The sequence below is a fragment of the Podarcis muralis genome, chromosome 6 (assembly GCF_964188315.1).
Source record: "Podarcis muralis chromosome 6, rPodMur119.hap1.1, whole genome shotgun sequence".
NCBI classification, from domain to species: domain Eukaryota; kingdom Metazoa; phylum Chordata; class Lepidosauria; order Squamata; family Lacertidae; genus Podarcis; species Podarcis muralis.
In genome coordinates, this window is record NC_135660.1 from 49606736 (window position 1) to 49634348 (window position 27613).

The following is a 27613-nucleotide window of genomic DNA, read 5'->3' on the forward strand; positions in this document are numbered from 1 at the left end:
ATCACTTACTGATAGGCAGTGTGAACTGTAAAAATGTTGCCATTCCTAATAATGCTTGTGCTCGTGGAGAGGCAGTCTCCTCCTGGCACAAATGGATAATGCTCTGTGGTGTGACAGGTAACCGGTTACAGATTCTCCATCTTTCACTAAACTAGAATTTGTGGACATCCAAGGAAGTGGAATGTTGGGAAATTCAGGACAGATAAAAGAAAGTGCTTCTTCAGACCATGCATAGTTAAACTATGGAACTCACTCCACATTGATGGCCACTAATTTGGATGTTTTAAAAGAGGATTAGACAAATTAATGGCTACTAGCCATGATGGCTATGCCTCCGTGGGCAGAGGCAGTATGCTTCTGAATATCAGTTGCTGAAAACTGCAGGAGTACTCTCGAGACCATATAACACCAGTCCTGAAAGACCTACGTTGGCTCCCAGTATGTTTCCGAGCACAATTCAAAGTGTTGGTGCTGACATTTAAAGCCCTAAACAGCCTCGGCCCAGAATATCTGAAGGAGCGTCTCTACCCCGTCATTCAGCCCAGACACTGAAGTCCACTTCCGAGGGTCTTCTGGTGGTACTCTCACTGTGAGAAGTGAAGCTACAGGGAACCAGGCAGAGGGCCTTCTCGGTAGTGGCGCCCACCCTGTGGAATGCCCTCCCATCATGTCAAGGAAATAAACAACTATCTGACTTTTAGAAGACAACTGAAGGCAGCCCTGTTTAGGGAAGTTTTTAATGTTTAATGCTGTATTGTGTTTTTAATAATCGGTTGGGAGCCGCCCAGAGTGGCTGAGGAAACCCTGCCAGATGGGTGGGGTATTTATTAATACTACTACTAATAATAATTAATAATTCTTTATGGTGATGATGATGATGCTTGTGTCCTGCATGTAGTTTTTTGACAGGCGTGTGGTTGGCCACTGTAAGAACAGAATGCTGGGTTATATGGGCCATTGGTCTGATCCAGCAGACTCTTCTTGGTGTGTTTTTTTTATGTTCCTAATATACCACAGAATACCGGTGACCCTGTAAAAACAATGGCCATAGACAACACCCTAAAAAGAAGGCATGCTATCCCTTCAGGCACAGTTTTTGCTTAGGGGAGATCTCTGGATCTTTTGTGCTTTTGTGAGAGCATTTCCCAGTTCTCCTATCTTTCAGAACTTCAATTAGTAACTTTCTTTCTTGAGACATTACGCTCTTCTGACTGGTGAATTTTGAAACCTCCTCCTCCAGGAACCCAGATGGTGACGAAAAGCCCTGGTGCTTTGTCAGTGTGAATAACAAATTGAAGTGGGACTTCTGTGATGTATCCGCATGCTCAAAAACAGGTACGGTGGGTAATAATATAAAGTGGGGCAAAGTAAATGTGAAAGGTGTAGCAGTAATTCAGATTGGCAGGCATTGTGATTATTCCCCCACCCCGCCCTCCATCCATCTACCTTTAAGAACGCAGCCCACAAAACTGTAATGACTCTAGCATGATTTTTTAAATAGTCTTCTTGAAGCTCTGCCCAAGAGTTTAGTGAAATTTTAGGATCTGTTAGCTTTTGAGCATGGAGAAGTATGCCAAACAAATAACAGGTATCGGGATATCTATTGTCAAGAGATGTAAGAGGAAATGAAATATGAAACAGTACAGCAGAAAATAAACCATTCACAGAATGAAGGAATAATATTCTACATGGATCTTTCAGGAATTGTACTCATGCACTGAAAGAGACAGCTTTGATGCTGCAAGGTTCAGTTTCTGTGGGGAGCTATTTCATAATTGAAAGGTATATTCAGGAACATAGGAAGAAGGGACTGCTTCTATTTATGCCCCATTCACTTAGGTTCCTGAATATGGCCCTGTATTCTGTATTTGTGTGCTTAGCTATTGTTGTAGTTTCGGGACGGATACACCAGTGTGATTTCGTTATTAGAGTTAGGTAAGGGCCTGGGAGATATCAGGTTCCACTCAGCGATGAAGCTCACTTGGGCAGGCAAGGTCCTAGCCTGTCTCACAGGGCTAATGTGAGGATTAGAAGGGAAATACAGAAATGTGTGAGAAATAATTGTAGTATATTTGAAATGAGAGGTTTATGAAATGTTAATTAATATATTGCTATTTTGCAATGGGAAATTCTACAAAAAGAAAAGAGGGGAGAGACAACAACAACAACATTTTATTATTTATACCCCGCCCATCTGGCTGGGTTTCCCCAGCCACTCTGGGCTGCTTCCAACAGGATATTAAAAACACGATAAAACATCAAACATTCCCTAAACAGGGCTGCCTTCAGAATTCTTCTAAAAGTCAGATAGTTGTTTATTTCCTTGACATCTGATGGGAGGGCGTTCCACAGGGCGGGCACCACTACCAAGAAGGCCCTCTGCCTAGTTCCCATGTAAAACCATGTATCCCATCTTGAGCTCCTTGGAGGAAAGGTGAAATAGAAATGCAATGATGATATGAAAGATGTTGCCAATTATTTTGAAGATATAATTTTTTTTCAGAATTAGGGCCAGACTTCTATATCATAGCTCTTAATACTGTAATATTTTCCCAATTGCCTTATCAAGCCTTGAGTTATCATATTGGCCCGAATATAAGCCGCACCCAAATATAAGCTGCACCTTTAAAATTGGGGGGAGGGGAGAAAAAGAAAAAATGCCCGGATATAAGCTGCTCCATTCCTTGCTGCTCCTGGCTGCATACTGAGTGGGGGCTGCGTTGCGGGTGACCTTTCCCCTTCCTTCCTCGCTCTCTCCCTTCCTGGCCTTGGGGGAGAGGACAGGGGACTATGCGCAGGGGGGGGGAGCTGCTTTGCCATGCTCCTGCCGCTGTTTGCCCCACACTCCTGGTTGCATACCATAAGATGGCAAATATAAGCCTCACTCTAACTTTTCACAGTCAGAATTTGGGGGGAAAGTGGGGCTTATATCCAGGCCAATATGGTAAGATGCAACTCCATTGATTGTGCTGTGTCACTATGCAAGTCTTGCATGACACTTAGAGAATCCAGATCTAGCTGTGCAGACTGCCTGAAGCGTCCTCCTGAAAAACAAAATTGAAAGTGTAGGAAGGAGGAAGGGTCTGTTTATGATTTGTTAGGTTAAATGACAAAAAGTTGGAGTGAGAGAGCCTTTGTAACAGAGACAGTGCCATTATACCATTTCCGTATCCAGTTGTTTCTTTTGTATTGCAGCACAGTCCTCTGGGAATACAGTCACCAAGAATTCTGCAGCGGAGAGAAGACCTAATACATGTGGAAGACCAGAGACAGAAAGACCATTAAAGAGAATCTATGGTGGTGCCAAGTCAACTCCTGGCAAACATCCATGGCAAGCCTCTGTTCAGAGGAAGGTTTCAATGGGCATATTTTTCCCCAAAGGACACTTCTGCGGAGGAGTACTGATTGAACCATGTTGGGTTCTTACTGCAGCACACTGTGTTTTGTAAGCAAATTCATCTTCTGACACTAAGAGTTGTTTGGCAGTGGAATGGTTTCCTTCAAGAAGAGGTGGATTCTCCTTCCTTGGAGATTTTTAAGCAGAGACTGAATGACCATATGACCTGTATGCTTTAGTTGAGATTCCTGCATTGCAGGGGGTTGGACTAAATGACCCTCAGGATCCCTTCCAACTCCACAGTTCTAGGAGTCTATGAATAGATCCTTATTGGTATGGTTTATGCGTGATTATGATTTAGTCAACATTTTTGCTCAAAATGGCAGAATAGAAATAGCAGAGATATTAAAATCAGATATAAAAACAGCAATAAATTAAAACTAAAATACTTACTAAAATATATATATTTAAAAGGAGCATGTCTTACCTACCCCACTTAAAGCATGGACATAGAAAAGTCCACATTCATGGATTCAGGTTCCCATATAGTAGATGAGAGTAGCTCTACATGACTTGGATCTGATTGGCTAGCAGTGCTGTGCCAAGATCAGTCTTTTGGTTTCTTGACACGTCCCCGTCCCCCCTGAAAACGTGGTTTCCATTTTTCCCCCTGCCTCATTCTAAGGCACTTGAGAATTTCTTTAGAATTTTGGCCAGTGTAGAGTTTTGAGCTTCCCTTATCAATGCAAGGGTGTGTGTGTGTGTGTGTGTGTGTGTGTGTGTGTGTGTGTGTGTTCTAATAAACATTTCTCTAGAACTCTGCAATTTCCTGGCTTCCTGGTCTGAGAAAGGCCTATGGGAGGAACTACTTCATGGTGTCATCTCCTAGGCTTTAGCTGAAGTATGAGTACCCAGGAAGCCTACCAAGTGTTAATAGTAGAGATAGTTTCCATGATGGAGAATTCCAGTATACGTGTTGAACTGGATTATCTTTGAAATCTCTTGAGGTTGTATAATTACAACTGATCATTCTTTCTGACATTTTTCTCTCTTTCATAGGACAGATGCCCACACCCTTGAAGTGGTCCTTGGGAAAAAAGATCTCCTTAGGAAAGAGCATTATGAACAGAAGTTTGATGTGGAAAAGATAATTATACATGGACACTATGAAGAAATTGAGGATGTCCCATACAATGATATTGGCAAGTTGCTTGCAAATGTTCAAATCACTGTCAGTGTGGTTAGAAGATGGAGATAGTGGCCATTAGGCTCAATAACTTTGATGTGGGCTAAATATCATGGATAAAATAATTCTGACTTGAGTTAAGCAATGGAACAAACATTCAAATTCCTCGAAGCTTCAGAAAATAGGTTTAATTAGTATTTCCATAAAAATATATTGAATTTCTACATTTTGTATAAAAAAGAAGTGGCAAGCCTTTCAGGGATGCTTTTGCTCACTTAACATTCCTAGGACAGAGAAACAAGTTGGATGAGGTTGTGAGAAGCCTACAAATACTTAGCTGTATCTGTTTGAAATCAGGGGAAATAATGCTTAAGTTTGATGACAGATCTGGTTGCTTCCTTAGCTAGCTTTGCATGCTATTGACCTAGATTTATTTCTGACATAGGACTGGCAGATCCATGATACTTCCTTAACCCTTTCCCTACCTGCTGTCAGCTCAAAACCACCTCCTTCTCCCAGATAGTTTGTCACCTACTGAAGAAGAGAGATGTTAACTTATCTTCACCACAGGAAGAAAGCCAGCTGGAGATGATTTTCAGTGGACTTTGGGAAGGGAAAGGGGTCAAGCTGCCAACTCCTCTGCCAACCGTCCGATCCCATTTTGGCTCCCAAAGCTGCTTTTCGTATTTAAAAACAATCAAGAGGAAGAATCAGGGAACACGTGTAGCTTGGTGACCCTAAGATAGCAACAGAGAAATGAAAACCATTCTATAATTTCAAATTAAGTAGTCTAACAAGCAAGAGTATTCAAATAAGAAAGCTTGAGAATATGTTATTTATTACTTTCCTGATACTGTTCAGAGTGAACATGTCATCGGCTTTATTGCACAAAATTGTCTTCCATTCGGCCCACAGCTTTGTTGAAGTTGAAACCAATTGATGGCCACTGTGCAGTGGAAACAAGATACGTCAAACGAGTGTGCTTGCCTGATTCTACTTTTCCTGATGACACAGAATGCTATATATCAGGTTGGGGAGAAACTGAAACAGGTAAGCTATTGTTTAATGGTGCAGTCCTTTATAGTTAATACATTGACAAAATCTCTATTAATTTTTGTATTCCTCCTCCTCTCTTCTCAATTTGGCCTCTGCTGCTGCAGATAGGAGGGTCATCGCTGTTTCCTAGATGGACTAGAATTACCACCCTCCTGTAGTCTGTGTTTTGCCAAGGTTGTCTCTCCATAGCGGCTGGCTGGGCTCTGTTGCTGTCCTGGCTTCTCAACACTATGGGTCACTGCTGCTTACTGAGGTGCGCCAGTGTGAGAACAGGATGCTTTACCTTTCGCAACACTGAGAGATATATGATGCCAGAGGATGCTTCTCTAGTATGAAGTCACATACCTTCAGGTGTCCATGTCTCTAGAAGGATATAGACATCCACTTAAGCGTTTACACATTTAAATCAAATGGATGATTATACCTGGCTGTTCTCCCAAACTCCTGATTATATTTGGCTGTTCTCCCAAATTCTTGGCTGTAGATAAGATGACTAATTGTCTGGCCAGGGAACATGTTCAGGAAGACCAACCACCCCTCATTATTCCTGCAGAACAATTCAATCAGAGAAGATATGCTACAGATTATGAATAGCTATACCAGGCATTTTACAATCAAGCAATTTTTGAAAACAAACTTTGTTAAAAATTCAGAATGTGCAAATCTGTTTAGAGCTTTTAAAAAATAAAAGAAGTAGTGGTATTTAGGGCAAACCTCCCATCAAATTCCTTGTCCCTTTCTCTGTCATATGCCACTTATCATCTTAACTTCATTCAAAGAATTAAATCAGAGTGAATGAGTCTATGTGCTTCCAGATAAAGATTCTGAGCCATATCTCGGAAATAAACCCAGGAACTTTGACAGTATTTTCCAGCCTATTGGTTTGGATAAGTTTTTGATAAGCAGCATCTGGATTTCTGGATGCATATTGAAACAGAACTGCCAAATCTATTCAAGTTCAGCTAAACCTCTGTGACATACTGTGAGTTCCTTGGAAGGAGGAAATTATTCTTGTGCTTAAAAATAAGATAATGAGACCTTTCTGAAAAAAAATGCAGTTTTTCACTTTTCACTTAATGAGTTGCTGTAAAATTGCAGGTGGACAATGTGTCAATCATGTTCCCCAAAGTACCCTTATGTTTTATGAGCAATATAATCCAATATGAAGTATATACATCTTTTGATATAATTCATATTGAAAGTAAGAAGCATCTGGTATGCAGATTTGATAGATTAGGTGCTGATGATACGAGTTAATAAAACATCATTCTTCCATGACACAGTCTCCTTTGCAAACTACCACATTCACAGTCCACTGTCTATGAATGTTGCCCAAGAGTGAATAGCTGATCTGTTTTGATGCCAGAAATGACTCCAATTTAAAAAAACATTTGCTTGTATATCCTGCCCTTTCCCTTAAAAAAATCTTACAACAGCCCATGACTTAGCTGAAGTATAGAGCTAGTTTTATGACCAAGACTTCCCAGGGAGCTTCATAGTTGAGCAAAGAATTGCATTTTACACACATAATTCATACAAATCCATTGTGTCACAAAAGGCCTGGTCAGCCAACGAAGACATTAGAATTGCAATTCAAATTCGCCTTGCTAATTTAAAATTACGATGTTAAACTCAACTGTGCAAATATGTGGCTAGATCCATGACTGGAAGGAGAGCTCTATTCATGGAAGGGTGATCTTGGGCTAGTCACACTTCCCTGAAGTCTCTCAGCCTTACTCACCCCACAGAGTGTTTGTTGTGGTGGAGGAAGGGAAAGGAGATTGTTAGCCGCTTTGAGACTCCTTAGGGTAGTGATAATGTGAGATATCAAATCCAAACTGTTCTTCTTCTTTCTATGAATGAGAGCTCTTTAGGACACATCCCTTTGCCTTATGTCAGGGGTTCTCAAGTGACATCTTCTGATACATGCAAATTGAGACACTTTGGCTTCTTTTGATTAAACCAGGAAACACTTGCATGGCATATGCTAGCAAGAAAATATTTTGGGGAATGGGAAGCGCGAAACAACTCTGTTTCCATAGATATTTCCAACCTTCTGCTTAATGGCATCAGTGTATTTATCTGCAACGGTCGATATGTGTTTGTTTGCAATGCAAATCCTAATCATTATAGCACACCACATTTATGTGAATAATGATAGCAAATAATGTTCCCCATTGAACAGCACAGACATCTCTCAGATGCGGAGCTGAATAATTCTTCTGCATAACATGCATAATTTACTTAATTGCTCAAGATTTTATGGCTCTAGCCACCACTTGTTTCATTTGTGGATCTAGTGGTAATTCTCTCAAACCTGTTTCCTGTTTGTGACATCTGCAACAGCAAACACACTATTAAAGGTGGGCTATGGAGATAACTTCACCTGCCAACCTAGCAGTTCGAAAGCACCCCCGGGTGCAAGTAGATAAATAGGGACCACTTACTGGTGGGAAGGTAAACGGCGTTTCCGTGTGCTGCGCTGGCTCGCCAGATGCAGCTTTGTCACACTGGCCACGTGACCCGGAAGTGTCTGCGGACAGCGCTGGCCCCTGGCCTCTTGAGTGAGATGGGCGCACAACCCTAGAGTCTGTCAAGACTGGCCCGTACGGGCAGGGGTACCTTTACCTTTACCTTTATGGAGATAACTTGCAAGCCTTATTATATAATTATATATAATTATAATGAATATAATTATATTCATGGATCAATACATGGAAATTATTGATGTAACGATCCCAGAGTAAACATAACAAATGTCAGGATTTGACTCAAACAGTTCTGATTTAACACACATTTGCGGTTGTAAAGTCTACAGGCCAGAATCTTCCGAGGTCAATCAACATCTTGCAAATACAACGCAGTGTAGGTTTTTCAAAGGCAAAACACTATTGAGATGCCAAACTCCTATGCAGCAGTAACAGAAATTCACTGTCAAAAGCTGTTTTTAACTTGATAGCCTTCTTTGGGCTTGTTCATTTCCTAACCCTGCTCTGCCAGAGTTGTGGCTTTCCCTTGCAGCAGATGATCATATCTTAGGCCCAGGCACAATTCTATTATCCTATAGATTGAAAAGAAAGATTTAGCAGAGGGAAGAAGGGAAGTTAAGAGTTTCTTCATTTTCCTGCATCCTGTAGGTGAATCATCTCATCAGCTGTTAGATGCCAGAGTAAAGCTGATTTCCCAGGTGCGGTGTAACACACGAAGTGCACATAATAACAGACTGGATGAAAGCATGCTTTGTGCAGGAAATCTTCAGAGAACAAGCGCTGATACTTGTCAGGTCTGTTGCTTTTTCAGTATTTGAACACTAATTTCTCTTTTAACAAAATGTAAATAGGCTATGCAGAGTAATGTCTGGCAGGGTACTACATATGTATCTGCTTCTTGTATCAGATACATTACAACAACTTCCTTCCTTTCAACATGATGTGAGAGGCATGTCCTTCAAACAAACAGCAGCTCTTCTGGTGACAGGCAAGCCTATGGGAGACGCAGAAGTTCAGCTGCAAACTTGGGAGTTTTGTCATTTGATAAGGCCTGTCCCAATACATCATAGGTGCATGATCCCTGCACCTCTCCTTTCACCAAACCACCACGTTTTATGTTCTTCAGGTTCTTTGTTTTGCTAGCCTGAAATATCTGTGGTACTGAATATGTGCTTTATTTACTTATTTTTTTTCATCCGACTTCTACCCTGCCTTATCAAATTAGCTCCAGGCAGCTTACAAGCAAATCATGCAATCTACTAACACTTGAAAATATCAGTAACATCAAATATATCTTCTGAGGTCTGGAGAATTTAGCAGAGCAGCCACAGAAGGGTGACACATGTGTTGTCCTCTAAAGAGCATAGCCAGAACTGACCCTCCCGTTTTGTGAATGAATGGAAACTCGCTACATCCCCCCAGGACTCCTTGAAACATGAAAGGCCTACCACCACACAAATATATCATGCTGGAAATTCCACTACTAATAAAACGTGGGCTCTGCACTCCCGGGTGCCAAAGGAAGCATTGAATCTCCTTCTCCGAGGGCATCGAAGGAGCCATAAGGAGTGCCAGATTCCCACTCCTGCCACCAATGAAATTTTTATGGCCCTTACTCTATTGATATCAGAGCTCCAAGGTCAGTAGGGCCGGAAATGGAGTGTGCCACAGGGCCTGCCACTGGATTTGCTTGACATGCCCCCACATCATAGATTAAACTATGCCAGACCATTTCTCTCCCATCATTTCTAAAGGAAACTGAAAAGAATGGAGTTGAATAGTATTTGTCCATGCTCACTTTTGTCCTGCTGGCACTGGATAACGTAGATGAACCACTTCTGTCTCCCTCAGCCATCTTAGAACTGCAGCATAAGTGCAATGAAATGGAGAATCCAAGGCCAGGGATTTAATATCCTGAGTTTCCGAAAAGACCACCCAATGCCTAGGTCCATCGCGGACAACTGCCCTCCACTTTCGCAAGGGCCACTTACTGTGCTGAGGACAAAACAGAAGAAAAATCTGGGCCAGGAGTCCATGCCATCAGCTCCAGAAGAGACCTCAGGTTTGAGGTCTCCCTGGTTTAGGCATTAAATAAAACTACTGTTAGTCCATATTTGAATTTCAGTGGTACCTCGGGTTAAGAACTTAATTCATTCCGGAGCTCTGTTCTTAACCTGAAACTGTTCTTAACCTGAAGCACCACTTTAGCTAATGGGGCCTCCCACTGCGCCACCAGAGCACGATTTCTGTTCTCATCCTGAAGCAAAGTTCTTAACCTGAGGTAATATTTCTGGGTTAGCAGAGTCTGTAACCTGAAGCGTATGTAACCTGAAGCGTATGTAACCCGAGGTACCACTGTACTTAATTAAATGACCTATTTTATTTGTTGCTAGGGAGATTCAGGAGGCCCTCTAACCTGCGTGAAAAATGGCTCTTATTATGTCTATGGAATTGTGAGCTGGGGAGAACACTGTGGGTTAAGACAAAAACCTGGAGTCTATACCCATGTGATAAGATTTCTCAACTGGATTCGTACAAAAATTCAACGCGAGTCTAGCTTTGATATCTAGGAAAGCCCTTTGAAAAATAAATAAAGGTAAGCCTAAGACATACTGATATACCTTCCTATTAATCTCAGATAAGGAAGTTAGTTTTCCAATTATCTTTTTGGCATTACGGTTGAAATCTTATACACACCATTTAACTCACTTCCTTCTTTGTAGAAATGTGTGGGATGATTATGCTTCCACCAGCCACACACCAACCTCCTCCTAGGAATCTTCATAAGGGAAGTTCTGGACTTTGGGGTCTAGGAGTATACAAGCCATGGGGGTTGTTTGTTACTACCGCTATTAGTTTTAGGGTTGCCTTTGAATATTAATTGGCCTGTGTGTTCATAAGCTTTATGCTTAATTTCCTTTGACATCTTTGAATGAATTGTTGAACTCTTTGCTGTAGTGATGTTAAATTTTGAATTGTGTATTATGGTTACTGTACTACTGTATTGAATGTTCATTTTGGTAAGCCTCTTTGAGCCACAAATCTGTGGGAAATGTGGTATTTAAATAAATTGACTGTCTGCAAGACTATATTTTCTGAATAGGATTTTAAGCACCGAGAATTGCAAGTTCCACTGGATAATTCAAAACATGCCATGTTTTATTCAAAATGCAAACCCTGACACCCTCTCTTAGGATTTAGAGTATTGGCTTAGCTTTCACCAGTTTATTATACAGTGGCATGTGTAACCACATAGCCTACACTTGGAACGATATGCCATTTTTAAAAAAAGTATTTGTTATATTTTTATCCTCCAATGTGTTCAGGATAGCAGACCTAATCCCCATTTTATCTTGAAAAATGAGTCAGATTCGTAGACTGAAATATAGTGGCTAGCCCAATATACCTCAGGGGAGCTTAGCAGCTGAGTTTGAATCTGGAGCTTGCTTGTCCAAATCCACCACTCTGTCTGCAAATATTATATACAACTTTCACACCCCATTCATAGAAGCTCAATCACACACTCAGGAACTCAGTCTCCTCCACTTACAAGGGCCTATACAAAGCCGCACATCAACATTTCGCTTGCTCTTACATGCTCACCCATTCAAGGATAATAAACTTAAAATTATCAAGAGTCACACAGACCACTTTAGAATGCTCAAAGGAATGCAGGAAGGTTTCATAAACCAAGAAAACCCTATCATTAAAATACCAAAACCAATTATTTATGGAAAGTGATTCCTCTTATTTATTTTCAATACAAATAATTTTACTTTCAACAAATCATGTTCATTAATTTTTAGTACAAAGTTGAGCCTGCCAGTCATCTAGTACTAATTTCATTCGCTGTCAGAAATAAATACTACATTTCATAATAACAAACACTTAAAAATTACTTACATGCAAAAAAATATATATAAGAACAATATTAAATTATTTGCGTAGGGTTTCACTGTTGTTTTTTCTTTCAGCAAATTCAACCGCTTTGGTGCAGCCTATGCTTCGGGGGGGGGGGGGGGTTCTACTTGCACAGCAAGCTGAAAAAAATTATGCATTTTCTTAAGGCTGATGTCTGTGTTTCAGTTCATTCCTTGACATCATTTTTCTCCGCCTGACTTGCAAGATCTCTGTCGCATCAGGATTGACTCTCACTTCTTGGGATCCTTCTCCAGCTGCCTGTTCCTGCCAACCAAAATAGATACTGAATGTGAGCTACTTATGAAGACAAATTTGCAGAATTCCCATTTATTAAAAAGAAACAGTACTTTATCGGGCAAAACATTAAAGCTCTGCTAATGCCAGCTTTCTGGGGTTGGACAGGTTTGTTAGCTTCAACATGGTCTTACTTCTAGGGAAGATGCAACTTCTGGGTTACTCCAGCTTCCTCATCCAAATGCCTCTGTGCGAATCAAAAGCTTCTTGTAGATGCTTCAGATCAGGTATTGCTAATGCAGCACCTGTGCGTGCACATATGTCCACAAAGGGCTTCTCAGTTACCTGCAAGCTGCCCTTCCCCACTGAAATTAGGCTTGGAAGAACCATTGTATTGAAGCCAAATGGTTGTGGGTGTGATGTATCCCATAGGCACTTACCTAGCAGTAAGTCCCATTAAACCTCTCAGGAGGCTTGTACAGGATTGCACAGGAACTGACTTTGCAACAAGCACTAGACCTGCAAGCCTTATTCACATGTCAGAATGAAGATTTGTGTGATGTAAAAACATAATGAATTCTTCAACTATTGTGTGAGTCTTGCTTTGCAACTAAAATGTTGTATGCCAGCTGAGTCTCGTTCCTCCAGCCATGATTCAACAGGCTGCCTTTTTTAAAGCTTGCAGGACCCTCTACATGTCCTTTATCCATTAATTTGTTGCCTTATTTTTAGAGTGGAAAAAATAAATAAAATAAAATTGGTGACATGAGGGTAAACGAGCCATTCAGTCTATTTCTGCTGCAATCTTACAGCAGAATCTTTTTGCAGAACTCAACCCTAGAAAGGGATGTGTGCTTTTGGTATGATCAGTCATTGGGATGGGCAAAGAGTGTCCTCTAGAAAAGCTCCACTGCTCTAAAAACATTGTGTGTGTCTGCACGCTAAGAGCAGTTAATTCATTTCCCTACCCAATATTGTCTGTGTCTGGTTGGGTGTACAGTCGAATCTCGAGTGTCAAATGTAATCCGTTCCGGAAGCCCGTTCGGCTTCCAAAACGTTCGACAACCAAGGCACAGCTTCCAGTTGGTTGCAAGAGCTTCCTGCCCTCAAGTGGAAGCCGTGTCAGACGTTTGGCTTTCTAAAAAACGTTTGAAAACCGAAGCAATAACTTCCTGGTTTTCAGTGTTCAGGAGCTGAAACGTTCCAAAACAGAGCAGTTCAGGAACAGAGGTTTGACTGTATAAACTTTATTCACATAAATTTTTCTACTGTTTTTTTCTAATAGTATAAAAAATACTTTATAAGGATATGGGCATTAATTAAATCTCACTGCTGATACCTGAAACTGCCTTGTTGAGCAATTGCCACTAAACTGCTTTTCTATATGGCACAGAGTGGGAAACAAGCACTCCGCCTTATGTTTGGGATTCTGCATCCTAGGTGCTTAGAAGGAAAGGGGCTATTGGTTCACGTACAGTTTTCAGATTGCTCTGATCCAAAGTTCCTTGAGGTTCCTGTTCCTGAGCATATGCCAGCTCGGCAGCCCTCCTGGCCATTTCCACTTTGTAGGAACCTGGAGGTGTCCAGCCAACGCCTCTGATCCAGTTCAAATCAGATTTGTACTTGACCTGCAAAACAAAGACACAAACCTCACGGAATTAATAAACCGCGCACACTTCAAATCAGATGGGAAGTAAATTGCATAGAACAGCACCTTAGCTTTCAGTTTCCTTCACTGTCGGGACTTGACTCATTTATTTCAAACACTAAGAATTCTATAATGATGAGGAGATGTTTACAAAGTAAGAAGTGGATGGCAGCATGTACGAAAGGCTGTGCATTTCCAGAGTTTGTCAACATTTCTTTCCTTATTATTAACTGAACGTCACTTCTAAAACCCCAGAAATCATATGAGGGCTACCAGAAATCCAAGGAAGAATGGGACAAGCATACCTATTGTATCTTTCCGTTTTTCTCCAGAACTTCAAATTACTTACTCGGGTTGAGACCAAATGGTCCCACCACTTCACAACTCCCTTTGCAGGCAGTGAAAGGAGGAGATGTTCAATTTTTTCAAGGTGGTGGGAAATTGCAAGGTAGGAGAGCAGCTATTCAGAACTAGCCCTCCCCTTTTCTTTCTCCCTCCACCTCTACTTTTTTCCTGCCACAAGCTGTGGTTAGTAGCAAATATAACACTTTTTTCAGCAGCTCATGAACCACCATTTCCTTTCCTCAAAACTGCATAGAAGCAACATTGTTCCAGGGCAATGGGATGTAGGGGGATAGCTGACTCACTCCTTACTGGCATCTTTTGGTCTTTCATTAGCAATTATTTTCTACCAGCCAAATTCTTTAAAAGGTATTCTTTTTTTAAAGGGGGGGGGGGTATTTTATGGATGTTTCAAGGACAGAGTTTTGGTACAGAGTATAGAGCCCTGGTCTGAAGCTCAACATCAAAAAAACGAAGATCATGGCCACTGGTCCCATCACCTCCTGGCAAATAGAAGGGGAAGAAATGGAGGCAGTGAGAGATTTTATTTTCTTGGGCTCCATGATCACTGCAGATGGTGACAGCAGTCACGAAATTAAAAGACGCCTGCTCCTTGGGAGAAAGGCGATGGCAAATCTAGACAACATCTTAAAAAGTAGAGACATCACCTTACCAACAAAGGTCCGTATAGTTAAAGCCATGGTTTTCCCAGTAGTGATGTATGGAAGTGAGAGCTGGACCATAAAGAAGGCTGATCGCCGAAGAATTGATGCTTTTGAATTATGGTGCTGGAGGAGACTGTTGAGAGTCCCATGGACTGCAAGAAGATCAAACGCATCCATTCTTAAGGAAATCAGACCTGAGTGCTCACTGGAAGGACAGATCGTGAAGTTGAGGCTCCAATACTTTGGCCACCTCATGAGAAGAGAAGACTCCCTGGAAAAGACCCTGATGTTGGGAAAGATGGAGGGCACTAGGAGAAGGGGACGACAGAGGATGAGATGGTTGGATAGTGTTCTCGAAGCTACAAACATGAGCCTGACCAAACTGCGGGAGGCAGTGGAAGACAGGAGTGCCTGGCGTGCTCTGGTCCATGGGGTCACGAAGAGTCGGACACGACTAAACGACTAAACAACAACAACATAGAGCCCTGGAACGAGACTCTAGCCAGGCATCCCCAAACTCGGCCCTCCAGTTGCTTTGGGACTACAGTTCCCATCATCCTTGCCCACTGGTTCTGTTAGCTAGGGATGATGGGAGTTGTAGTCCCAAAACAGCTGGAGGGCCGAGTTTGGGGGTGCCTGCTCTAGCCTATAGATCAATGCACTTACATCACTCTGGAGGTTGTGTGCTTGCTTAGCATGCTTTAGGTTCAGCTGTTCTGGGTCACAGGTATACTGATGCAGGTGCTGCCTGTAATTGACGTCACTTATCAACTGTTGACTTTTCTTTGCATGGATAAATCTTGGCTGGTCAATGTGGCTCTTGAACTGCGCTCTGTTTCTGACAAAATCCCTCTTGTATTGGTTGTCACTCTGGAGGTAGCCCATCTTGAGAAAGTGCCTCATTTTGGGGTCATCATTCACATTGCGAAATCCAATCTGCTGCCCCCTATCCCTCAGGAAGGCCTCTCTGTATCTGAACTGCAGAGTAGTGAGACAGAGCAAAGACAAAAATAATTTTTATTCCCTTATTGTATTATTTTTGTATAGAGAGCTGTGACTTCTATGTGGACATGTAACTTTGCTAAATCAGAGTACTAGCATCTACATCCAGAGGGCAGAGCTGCCTTGTTGGAGCAATTTTTGACTGGAAAGAAATGGTCATTGGATTTACAGAATATACAGTTTTATTATCAATAGTGTTATGTACTGAGTTGAATAGGATCCAAACTGCAGCAGTCTGATTGGTCCTAGAACAATAGAATTCAGAATGCAGCAGTCTGATTGGTCCTAGAACAATGCAGCAGTATGATTGGTTGGCAGGAACCACCCAATCATGCTCCAGATAGAAGTGAATCCACAACCTGATTGGCTTACAGTAGAATTCCGGAATTAGACAATCATGTGCAGCCCATTGTGTAAATAATGTATATAAAGCAGATACTTTGAGGGGACTTTCATTCATTCCTCCTCACCACTATGAGCTGAATAAAGAGCATGAAATCACTTTGCGACTCTGAGTATATGTCAAATACCATACTTAATGATGAATACATTAACAAGCATGTGGATGAAATGGAAACCAATGGTGTAAGGCGGCTTGCACAGCTCAAAAAATGTGACCCATGACTGATGTTCCATTAAATCAATGAGACTTCAGAACTTGAAGCTCATTAATTCAACAAAATGTATGTGCACCTAAATTCATCTGGACTGTACTCTGGCTTTCTAGCAGTTCCAGATTGGCCTGAAAGAATTTGAGTGCACGTTCCTCAAGTCTTTGGATACCAGTGTCTCCATTTAAACTGCAAAGGAAAAGTCATGGGTTGCATAGGAGCCTGCCATTCCAATAATCTTGTAATGGGATGCTAAGATGAATCTTGAATACATACATCACTGGCAATGTCTCTGGAAGCTTTAGCCGTCTGGAAAGGGATGGCATCCAGTCTGAAATCATAGCCAGCTGCCCGTGTCTCCTCCCAAGATGTTTTATAAAGTTTCTGCAGGAAGGAGTTAAGAAAGATGATGCCTTAGTTTACAAGTCTTTTGTTCTTATAGTAATAAATATTTGATTCCAATGGGACCATTTGTGTCTGGGCCAGTCATATAGGCCTTTAAGATTTTCCGACTACCCTGCAGCCCTTCAACATCCCCACCTACAGAATACTGTACATTGGTTAGAGTCTCATTGGTGGGGAGTCAAAAACACCCAAATTGAGATTTTGTTTGGCATTTCATGCATACATTGATTCCAGCTTATTTGGTTTCTGTTAGACACTTTGATGCATCAGCCACATCAATATTGCATCGACACACTGCCCCTATTCTGTCTTTCGAAACATCTCCTAGTAGCATCTTGGGTTTTGCAGTGTAGGAATGTCAGTGCTACAAGTCTCCACTTTTTGTTACTTCAAGCACTTCTAATGCTTTCTGTGCTAGCTCCATACCCTGATGGTTTCATCAACTAATCTAAAATAATGAGCTGCCGGATAAAATATTGGATATGATTTATATGAGTAAGATGCAAATTTTGAAGATAACATGTCTCATTTCAATCCCAAGGGTTTATATTACAGTGTCTGAAGTTATTGTGATGCTGCATCGTTGTCCTGCCCGAGAGATGTTTCTCAAGTTTAGCCATTCAGCTTAGGAGAAATAAAATATTTTTGTACATAGGTGCAAGGATGCGAATGAGCAGAGACATAGCCTACTTTGGTGAGGATCTACTTTGGTTAGGGCACATTCTCTAAAACAGCGGTTCCCTAACTGTGGCCTATGGACCATTGGTGGTGTGTGGGCTTCATTCAGATGTCCCATGGCATGTCTGCATTAAATATACATATTGATTTTCGATTGTATTTGTATTGCTTATTTTACTTCTTATGTGGTATTTTATTGTATTGCAGTTTGAATTCTATGGAATGCAAGTTGTAACACAATCAAATACAATGTAAGGAAAAAACAAAAACAAACCCTATTTAAAAACATACAGCACCTAGCACAGCACGTACAAATCAATACAACAGGCAGAAAAAAATCATTACGTGGTCTGCCAGCAATTTTTTAAACGGTCTGTGGGAAAATTAGTTTGGGAACGACCGCTTGACATGATAATAGGTAATAATCCCAGGCCTCAAGCTCATATTACTTACTGAACAAATAATGTTTATTTACTATGAGACTGCGATAAAAATGTACCTCTGAAGACATGGAGAGTGAAAATGCAAGAAATGGGACATCCACATTTCCCAGTGGGCTTGCAATTTCTGATAAACATACTTAGAGCACCTGATCTAATTCTTGAATTATTTCCTCCCAGATCATGACAGTAGAATCCAAAATTATCCCAGATGGGATAATATGGGAGGCATTCCATCCAAAAATGACCACAGACGGCATATTTAAAGGGCAAATCCAGATAAATTCTTAAATTTATTTAGAATAATCAGGGTATGAATATTTGGAGTAACAAGCCCTTTGGGGTGGAAGGGAATCAGGTGGGCTGGAAGAGCCATGGTTCCTCCTCAGCTTTGTCATAAGTCCAAATCTGGAGTGTCTCTTGCCATGGGAGCTTCTATCTTGCAACCACCAGCAAGTCCTAGCCCTTTCCTGCCTCTTCCTCTCTCTCTTTTTAATCTGCCAAAGCTTTTGCCTTGCTGTTGCGGATCATTCTGTAACATGGGTCCTTTGATCTGAAACCCCATGCGTCATTTTACTTTATCACAGTTTGCACAGCTTTTGCACTCATCCTCACACATTACATTCATTTGATTTACAGCTATCTTTGCAGTTTTACAAATACCAACGTGGTTTTTGTGTGTGTTGTAAGGTCAGTCTCTCTCAACAGCTTTCTGTGTGTGGCATCTGATCCAATTGTATATCTACCAAAAACAGTTTCATTTTTAATGAGAGGCCCCCAACTCTTCCATCTCCCCATGCTCTCCCTGGCTGTTTCAGTTCAGATACATGCTGGTCCATTTGAATGTTTTGAGAAGAAAGGGTACATATCAGACTTACAACTGTGGCATTCATCTGTGCATGGCAATACAGTTCTAACTGCATGAGCAATACATCTCACTCATTCTTTTCTTCTAACAGGAGAGTAAAGGTTTGTCAATGCACAATGCTCTTTCTATTTTGATTTCCAGTAGCTGACTAAATGCACCTTTTAATGTAATTTAATGAAACACAATTACTCTAAAAGTACCGTAATTTGTGCATGAAATAAAATTGCGAATTAATACACATGAAACGACTATATTCCATTTCGAAACAATGCAACCTAGGCTAAAAAGAAAATTATCTACAAACTGGAATTACTGGGACAAGTGACGGCCGGACGTATTCCTGGTACATATGAAATCAAAATACAACTAATTGTAGCTGTGTTCATTCACAAAACCCATCACCTAAAATGAAAAGATCTATCACTTACATCACTGAGATGGAGCGCATTGAGACGCGCCCTTATGAAGTCAGGATGGTCAGGAGGCAGAGTATATTCATGCATGGATTCCAAGTGTGCAGCTCGGTACAGCCTCTGACAAACCAAATGACATTTGTTACTTTCAAAATTTCTATAACGATAACAAAAATCTATTTCCAGCAAGAGCTAGAGTACAAAATGCATTTAATATTAAATTATGCCTATGCTTATTAAAGGTGCCTTGACAAGATGACGCGGGTGGCGCTGTGGTCTAAACCACTAAGGCTAGGGCTTGCTGACTGGAAGGTTGGCGGTTCGAATCCCCATGATGGGGTGAGCTCCCATTGCTCAGTCCCTGCTCCTGCCAACCTAGCAGTTCGATAGCACGTCAAAGTGCAAGTAGATAAATAGGTACAGCTCTGGTGGGAAGGTAAACAGCATTTCTGTGCGCTGCTCTGGTTTCACCAGAAGCAGCTTAGTCATGCTGGCCACATGACTCAGAAAAACTGTCTGCAGACAAATGCCGGCTCCCTCGACCTATAAAGTGAGATGAGCGCTGCAACCCCAGAGTCGTTCACAACTGGAATTAACTGTCAGGGGTCCTTTACCTAAGACAAGATATTGCTTGACTTTCAATATCACGCTCTTCCAATCATTTCGCCTGTCAAGCAGTTCAGTTTGCCAGACAGAACCCCCCCACACACTTTCTTCCCCCTGTGCTCCATTTTGGGGGTTCTGTCCACCCCCACCCCCCAGAGCCAATTTCAGGGGGCACATGGGAGGAAAGCTTTGTTGCGGGAGTGGAACTCCTTGCACAGGGCTTCTGTTAATAGGGCTCATTAGGTAAATCCTGCCATAAATATTTGCACTGATTTTTAATTGTACTTTTAACGCTGCTTTTATTTCTTAGGCTGTATTTCACTGCATTGCAATTTGAATGTAATCAGTAATTCGATAAAATACAATGAAAGGGGGAAAAGAAGCAATAGAATACAATCGTTCACCATTTAGCACAGCACACCTAAATCGCAACAACAGGCAGAAAAATAATTAAGTGGTCTGCCAATACCATCAACGATTTTCAAGTGGTCCATGGAAAAATAAGGTTTGGGAACCACTGCTCTACATGATAAAAAAAATACTTAACTTACATCATTGCACTGAAGGTAGCTATTCTTAGCATGGAGGAAGTCCAGAGAGTCGGTCACTGTGGTGAACTTGAGTCTATCTGGTTTCTGACGATACTTTGTCTATAAGTGGAATATAAAACATGCAATAAAGACTGGAGTTAAAAACAGAATATTTCATATGTGTGGCAGCAGATGTAGAAATAATACATAAATGTGTGTTTTAATACATATTGTATAGATTTTTTAAAAAAACCATTTAAGAAACATTGAGAGAAGGTTTGTTCTATCTATGTGTCTGCTGAAATAGCTTGCCCAAAATAAATGCATATATAATTTGGCTATATCCAGAGATCCCCAATGGATTTCGTTTTGTCAAAAAGATATACAAATGGGAAAATGTCGTTTTCAACGCTTGTCTTTACTGTGCAATTGTCCAAAATGATTTCAATATGTTATGGCAGTGATGCACAGAGAAAAACACATAGTTTTGACTGGGCAAACAGAAATCTGTATCCAAAATGTCATCCTGTTAGATCTCCAATCCACATTTAGGACATTTTCTCTGTTAATACGTTATGCTGATCACGATAGAATCACTCTCCACTGACTTTGCTGTCAGTTTCAAGTATGCAATTTTCAAAACTATGTTATCAGCTGCTTAGCATTCCATTGCCGAGTCTGCCGTCTTTATTTATTGCTATGTGTTTTTGTTGTTGAGAGTCTCCTGTTCAGGGTAGAAAATATGCAGCAGGATGTCACAGGTGGACTCCTATCTTGTGTACTGCTCTTTGGTAACGTACAACCGTTGTATAAACAGGCTCTCACATCAAAAGGAAATGCTAAGCTACATCCATAAGTGTCATGTAACAAGGAGCCTTGATGGTAAACAATTCCTACAGACGTACCATCCCATGAAAGATTTATCAGTACCTCACTGATGAGTTCTCCAGCCTTCTTTACATTCTCTATCTGAGGGGATCTCAGAGCCATCCAGCTAACCCCCTTCATGAAGTTCAGGTCTGATTTGTAGCGAAACTGTCAAACAAAAACAAAACAAACTTAGACTTCGTCAGATTTTTATTTTATTTTTTGTTTTTGGCCTAGCGATGACTCCTCGAGTTGTATTAAAATTTTCATCTTGTCTTTTCCACGCATACATCATCTCATAGAGCCAAGCTTCTTTGCATTCATCCATTCCTTTTGGAATTAAATAATGCATCATATACAAGATACAAAAGGAGCTCCCACAACTGAATCAACATAACCGTAAGCAAGAAGTGATGCCACCTGTTGGTACTGAAACCTGTACAAAGCTATTTTAAAAGAAAGGACCAATTATTTTGCGCAAAATCAACACAAGTATTCGTAATTCGGTTTCTCAGCTGGATTACAACATTGTGGTTGCTTTAATAAGATTACCAGGAAGCCCTTTCTCAAGAATTCCATTGATGGGGCTCCTTAAGTGTATCCCACCCTCTACCTGCGGCGTGAAGCCAAAACTTGGATAGTTAAACTGCTGGCAGCATATCCTTTTTAAATATTCTGTCTAGTAGTTAATATCCAAGTGTAAAAGTCCATGTCTCTATCAAAGCAGAGCAGGAAGAATTTTGAAGCCCCTCTTAATGCAATAGCTAAACCTCATGTTAATGGGTGGCTTTACAGTTTGGGATCTCCCAGTTTCTGCAGCAGATTGCCTTTGTCTCACCTCAGGAAAAGAACAAAGGCAATTGGTACATTTGTTACACTTAGAGGAAAATCCAACAGGGATTCTTCCGTTTTCTCGGAGGCTTTCATTGAAGAGATAAAGCATACAGAGCTCTTTCAAGTTGCCTTTTGTTGCAATATAGAGTTGAGTCTTACAGTAAAGTAAGGCAAACAGGTTGCAGACACGCTTGGGCTTTGATTGAGGCCTAGGTTCCTATCAATGGCATTTCCACTGTTCATCTAGACAAGCTTCTGTGATTGGTTTTGAATGGAACAATAGCCGCCCCATCACATTCTGAGCTCAATTAGCAACAGAATCCTGAAAGCCATGTAGGCATATGTGGGATGTGACAGGCACATTTTTGAAGCAAATAGTTGTCTTTCTTTCTCACTCACGGCTTCGGTTCACCATGCCCCCTCCCTTTTTTTAGCTAATCACAGTCACAAAATCAAACAGGCCATCACCTTGTGAGTACTATTTATATTCAGGTCTAAGCAGTATCTTTCTTTACCTCGCTCTGCAACAGGTGGGCTCTCTTGGCCCACTTCATCTTCAAGTCCTCGGGGAGCACTGTATATTCGTGCAGCCTCTTCCTGTAATCCTGGTCGCTCGCTAGATTCTGGGCCTTCCTGGCATGGACCAGGTTCACCATGTCCAAAGGCAGGTGGTACTGAGAACTGGTATCTCGGGATCCTTTCCTGTACTCTTGCTCACTCTGTAGCTTTGCGGCATACAAGCAGTGCAGCAGGTTGGTATCATCCAAAACGCTCTTGGCACCTATGTGCTTCCCTCTCTCCTTAACAAAGCTGTGCTTATACTGAAGCTGCAAAAGGAAAGGAAATGCTGTTTAGCTGGCATTCATGCTTTTCAGATCCTTTAAAAGTAGGTATTATGCCTAGGTAACTGTGAGATAGAGAGAGATGGAAAAGAGAATTAGCAATGTAAAATTCAACGCAAGAGACACATGCAATTCACATTACAGGTCTATCTTTCCTTCCGTTGCATCTTTCATTCATGGCTCTGAACAACCATATTCCGAAACAGAACTTTTTTTCCTTTACATGGTCTAAAGCTGAGCAAGGATAGTTTAGAAAATATTTGGAAGAAGAAAGAGTTTTGCCACTGTTATAAGGCTGGATTGCGCATGCATGTTTCTGCATGGCCATTGTCACTGCAGCATAAAAATAATAATAATGCAACCGTGGCATTAAGGAGGTATTATATTCGAATGAACACAATACACTGTGACCCAGGGTGCCCCACGTTTTAGTGAAAGTGGTATCGCTGCAGCCAAAACACTAATTCTTTTAATGGATGGATTGGGCAATATGGGACATCCCATGTTTAGATAAACATGGAACAGCCAGGTCTGGATGTAACTTTCCCTACAGTGAGACAATAGTTCAAGAGTCAACAGACAGAGTCAACCATTCTTACGTTCTCTCAACAAACAAGTTTCCCATTGGACTTTGGCAGCAGCAATGGGCTCAAAGCTGGCAGTCCTATGTATGCACACGACTTCTGGTGTTGCTCAGCCCAGGTAGGACTGAACCTCAGGGCTGAAGTCTAGGGCTGTACCACATGACCACCCAGAGTATTGTGGATGACAGAGAGAGTTCAGCATCAGCACCTAGGTTGGCATAGGCATGCAGGGCCCACCAGAGCAACCTCTATTTGTATTTTCATATATAACATTTTATACTCAGGTGACATCCAGTTAGGCATGGACATGATTAAAGAGTCTCATTTCAATATTTTTACTTTAAACGATATTCCGTATCTTTTCTTATAACAAAATGGTACTCGTTCCCAAATACAAGCAATATCAGGAAGGGAGAAGCTAATACCATTTTATGTCTGCAATCATGGCAGTGATATGATTTAAGACAGGGGTTTTTTTAATGCAAAAATGCTCAGAATATATCTATGTTTTGTTTGGTATTTTACTGTAATGTTTCAGGAGTTGTGAGGCATGGGCTTCAATGTGTGGAGGGGGAGAAGAGAAATGTTAATTGTGTGCTTCACAACTGAGGTAATACACATGGTCATATAAAAACCCCAACACCCATGCAAGACCCTTAAGCCCAGAGTCTAAAATCATCTAGATGTATCACTGTTTGGGTGCAGCCTAAATGCTTGATTTTCTAAGAGATTTTTCAGAAAAGTTGAGAATTACCTTTGGCCGCTTAGTATCTCTAAATTAATTGGTATAAAATGAATGCAGAAAGGCATCCGATTGGATACACCAATATTCTGAGCCCTTTCATGCATGCTTAACTTTATTTTTCTTTCGTTGCCCCTAATTGCTTTGGTGGACTATTCAAGGAAACAAAGGAATGGATTAAATATTTGCATAGACAGGTAGTATTTTGGATACTTTGGATAAATTGGAACTGAGTATCCAGAGATACTTTTTCCTTCTCCAATTCCCATCGCAAGATCTTCAGCATGCCTTGGCTTCTGATTAACAGTGACTCTTTTTTTTTTTTTTAATTCACACAAAGAATCTCATTCATAACTAATATATTCTGTCTCACATCCTTGTCTCACATGATTATGGTGCTGCTTTAATTCGGTATAATCTGCTTTAGACGATGTATTACATGAAGTTAACAAAAATCGGGCAAGATGGAAGGCTGCATAATTCAACTCACATCACTGGCAATTTCTCTTGAGGCCTTGGCAGTCTGGAAAGGGATTGCTTCCATTGTCAGCTTGTAGCCTTGAGCGCGGAGATTATGCCAAGACTCCCTGTATTTTGCCTAAAGTGGAAATGGCAACTTTAAATTTTAAAGTGCAAGTAAATTGACAGAATAAACCTTCTCTTGGTTGTTGAATAGAGTTAGCAAGCACGTCTAGATTTTGTTTTTCTTTTCTTTTTTACTCTACTTTAGGAAGCCCCAATCAAAGCAAATACAGTCACAACAATGCAATTAAAAAATGACAACCGTTTGGGCATGGTATTGTCCTTGCAGCATGTGTGCAGAACAATAAGTGCCAACAGCTCTGTAAGCAATGACGACTCAAGCGAAGGCTTGACACAGGGCAAGTGAGGAAGCCATGGCCAGCTTCTTAATGCAAGGAGCCCTGTACATCATGCCAGTTCCTCACAACCATAAAGGTGGGACCTGAATCAGGGAAAAAGGCCGGGGGGGAATCTTATTGTCCTGAATTATTGAGCTGCATTACGTGCTGGCATGGGGATTCTGCCTCCACAGCTGGGGTTTGGGTTGGGCATCACAAAGAGAATTCTTAGCAACCATATAGCCAATATGACAACATGGAGCTGCACTGGATCTTGAAGATACTGGAGGTGTACTACTAACCCTCTCTATCATCCGGAAGCTATTAGGTAAGTAAACAAAGCCTGCCTTCTTTTCTGCTTACTTGTCCTTTGGCTAGTGCAGTCTCCATCCTCTCATGTCAAGTTTATTTATATACTCTGAAATTGCTGCACTCATTATTATTTTGGGGTAGCGGGTGGCGCTGTGGGTTAAACCACAGAGCCTAGGACTTGCCGATCAAAAGGTCGGCGGTTTGAATCCCCGCGATGGGGTGAGCTCCCGTTGCTTGGTCCCTGCTCCTGCCAACCTAGCAGTTCAAAAGCACATCAAAGTGCAAGTAGATAAATAGGTACCACTCCGGCGGGAAGGTAAACAGGATTTCCGTGCACTGCTCTGGTTTGCCAGAAGCGGCTTAGTCATGCTGGCCACATGACCTGGAAGCTGTACACCGGCTCCCTCGGCCAATAAAGCAAGATGAGCGCTGCAACCCCAGAGTCGGACACGACTGGACCTAATGATCAGGGGTCCCTTTACCATTATTATTATTATTATTTATTGAATTTATATACTGCCCTATACCTGGTTCAAAGAATAACTGATACCATATCATAATTATAATATCATTACAATATCATATTTCAGATAATTACAAAAACTATCATCAATGCAATCTTTAATTTCTAGCCACACATTACACTAGAATATATTTATTGATTTATTACATTTATATACCACCTTTATGTTCCAAGAATCTCAAGGTTGTGTACATGGCTCTCCACCTCCCTATTTCATCCTCACAACAAACCTGTGCATGTGATGGTGACTAACCCAAGGTGAGCTTCATGCCTGAGTGCGGATTTGAACCCTAGTCTCCCAGGTCACAGTCCCAACACTCTAAAAGTCACCATTTGTTTACCCGACAAAGGAAAAATCATTTGCAGAACTCAGCACCACCACCAACACAAATTAATTATGGTGCCCATATGATAGTGCATTGAGAATGTTAAAAAACCACAGCTGAAAGCAACAACACCCTCCCAGATTCATCCAGTACTGAAAAACACAAATTCAGCAGCAAATATAAAATGCAATTCATATGTTTCAGCCAGATGGCAAGGTAATATCTTACCGCTTTGAAAGTCTTAATAAACAATTAATCAACTTGAACAGTTCTTCAAGACTGCAAAATACAGTATTTGTGGTTGTACACTTACCACGCCTACAATAGGAGGGATGCCCAATGATTTCAGGGCAAAAGTGGGGTAGGATAGCATAGATCCAAGCACTTACCTCACTGAGATTGATAGCATTTGTTCTCGCCCTTTCAAATTCAGGAAGGCCCAACGTCACAGTGCAGTGGTGCAAAGTGTCCTCCCCTGCTGCCTTGTAGAGGCGCTGGGATAGATTTAAATGAAAATGAATGAATATATTTATACTAGCATACTGGAATTCTTTCTTTTTCTGAGGAATTATCTGACAGTGCAGCTCTGTGCGCATCTACTCAGAAGCAAGTCCCATTAAGTTCAATGGGACTTACTCTCAGATGTCTATGTAAAGAACTGCAGTCTTTTAGAGTTGAATGTTTCACAGTAAAGTTGTTTTGCCTGAAAAAAGTCTAGCCACAGAGGGTGCATATTAGTCAGCTGGATGTTTCTGGAGCCCAACTCCCATCAGCCCAGCCAGCATGGCCAACTGGACAGTTGATGAGAGTCCAAGAGCAGTTGGAGGGAACTAAGTTGTCTACCCCAGGATAAATGATTACATACACCCATCCCTATAAACATTCACAGGTAAAACCATAGGTTTAAAAAGGTAAAAAAGGAAGAAGTCTTTTTAAGAAGCACAAAGTTCAATAGTGCATGGCAAATATCTAAAAAGCTATATAGCCCAGCTAAGGTCGGCATTGTGATAAAAGAGGCGCCCCTGCTTTTCTCTCATGCAGAGTGGACAGCTTACCAGCAGTTCCCGCACACAATCCAATATGGCTTCTGCTGCTGGTAGAAATACTTGCATTGGAAATAATCTGGGGCACTATTGTAGTCCATCAAAATGCTTTAATTAACTAGTCTAACTGATGCCACAAAATGAGTTGCTAAGGGCTAGCTACAAACCTACCAAAGCAAGGCTGACTTATGTCAAACACTGGTATGAGCCAGCTGCAAACTGGCAATAATAAATAGAGCTCTGATGGCA

General features: G+C 41.2%; 2 protein-coding genes across 6 annotated transcripts in view; one reads left to right on the forward strand and one right to left on the reverse strand.

Moving 5' to 3' along the window:
* The window catches only part of HABP2 (hyaluronan binding protein 2), a 32695-nt gene extending 19703 nt beyond the window's left edge, over positions 1 to 12992 (forward strand). For 2 of the 3 annotated variants that reach the window (XM_077930239.1, XM_077930241.1), the window contains exons 8-14: positions 1241 to 1335; positions 3196 to 3445; positions 4397 to 4539; positions 5439 to 5573; positions 8717 to 8862; positions 10462 to 10664; positions 12155 to 12992. In XM_077930239.1, the coding sequence (XP_077786365.1) occupies positions 1241 to 1335; positions 3196 to 3445; positions 4397 to 4539; positions 5439 to 5573; positions 8717 to 8862; positions 10462 to 10638 (946 nt within the window). In that variant the 3' untranslated portion in view covers positions 10639 to 10664; positions 12155 to 12992. Of the gene's footprint in view, positions 1 to 1240; positions 1336 to 3195; positions 3446 to 4396; positions 4540 to 5438; positions 5574 to 8716; positions 8863 to 10461; positions 10665 to 10791; positions 11160 to 12154 lie in introns of those variants that run through there. The other variant, XM_077930240.1, reaches the window with a different exon arrangement.
* Positions 12091 to 27613, reverse strand: part of NRAP (nebulin related anchoring protein) — a 58477-nt gene continuing 42954 nt past the window's right edge. For all 3 annotated transcript variants that reach the window (XM_028730230.2, XM_028730229.2, XM_077930238.1), the window contains 10 exons: positions 26711 to 26815; positions 24791 to 24898; positions 22648 to 22959; positions 21362 to 21466; positions 20453 to 20551; positions 19311 to 19415; positions 16768 to 16875; positions 15545 to 15856; positions 13699 to 13851; positions 12091 to 12253 (listed from right to left, as the gene is read on the reverse strand). In XM_028730230.2, coding sequence (XP_028586063.2) covers positions 12131 to 12253; positions 13699 to 13851; positions 15545 to 15856; positions 16768 to 16875; positions 19311 to 19415; positions 20453 to 20551; positions 21362 to 21466; positions 22648 to 22959; positions 24791 to 24898; positions 26711 to 26815 — 1530 coding nt within the window. In that variant the 3' untranslated portion in view covers positions 12091 to 12130. The remainder of the gene's footprint in view (positions 12254 to 13698; positions 13852 to 15544; positions 15857 to 16767; positions 16876 to 19310; positions 19416 to 20452; positions 20552 to 21361; positions 21467 to 22647; positions 22960 to 24790; positions 24899 to 26710; positions 26816 to 27613) is intronic.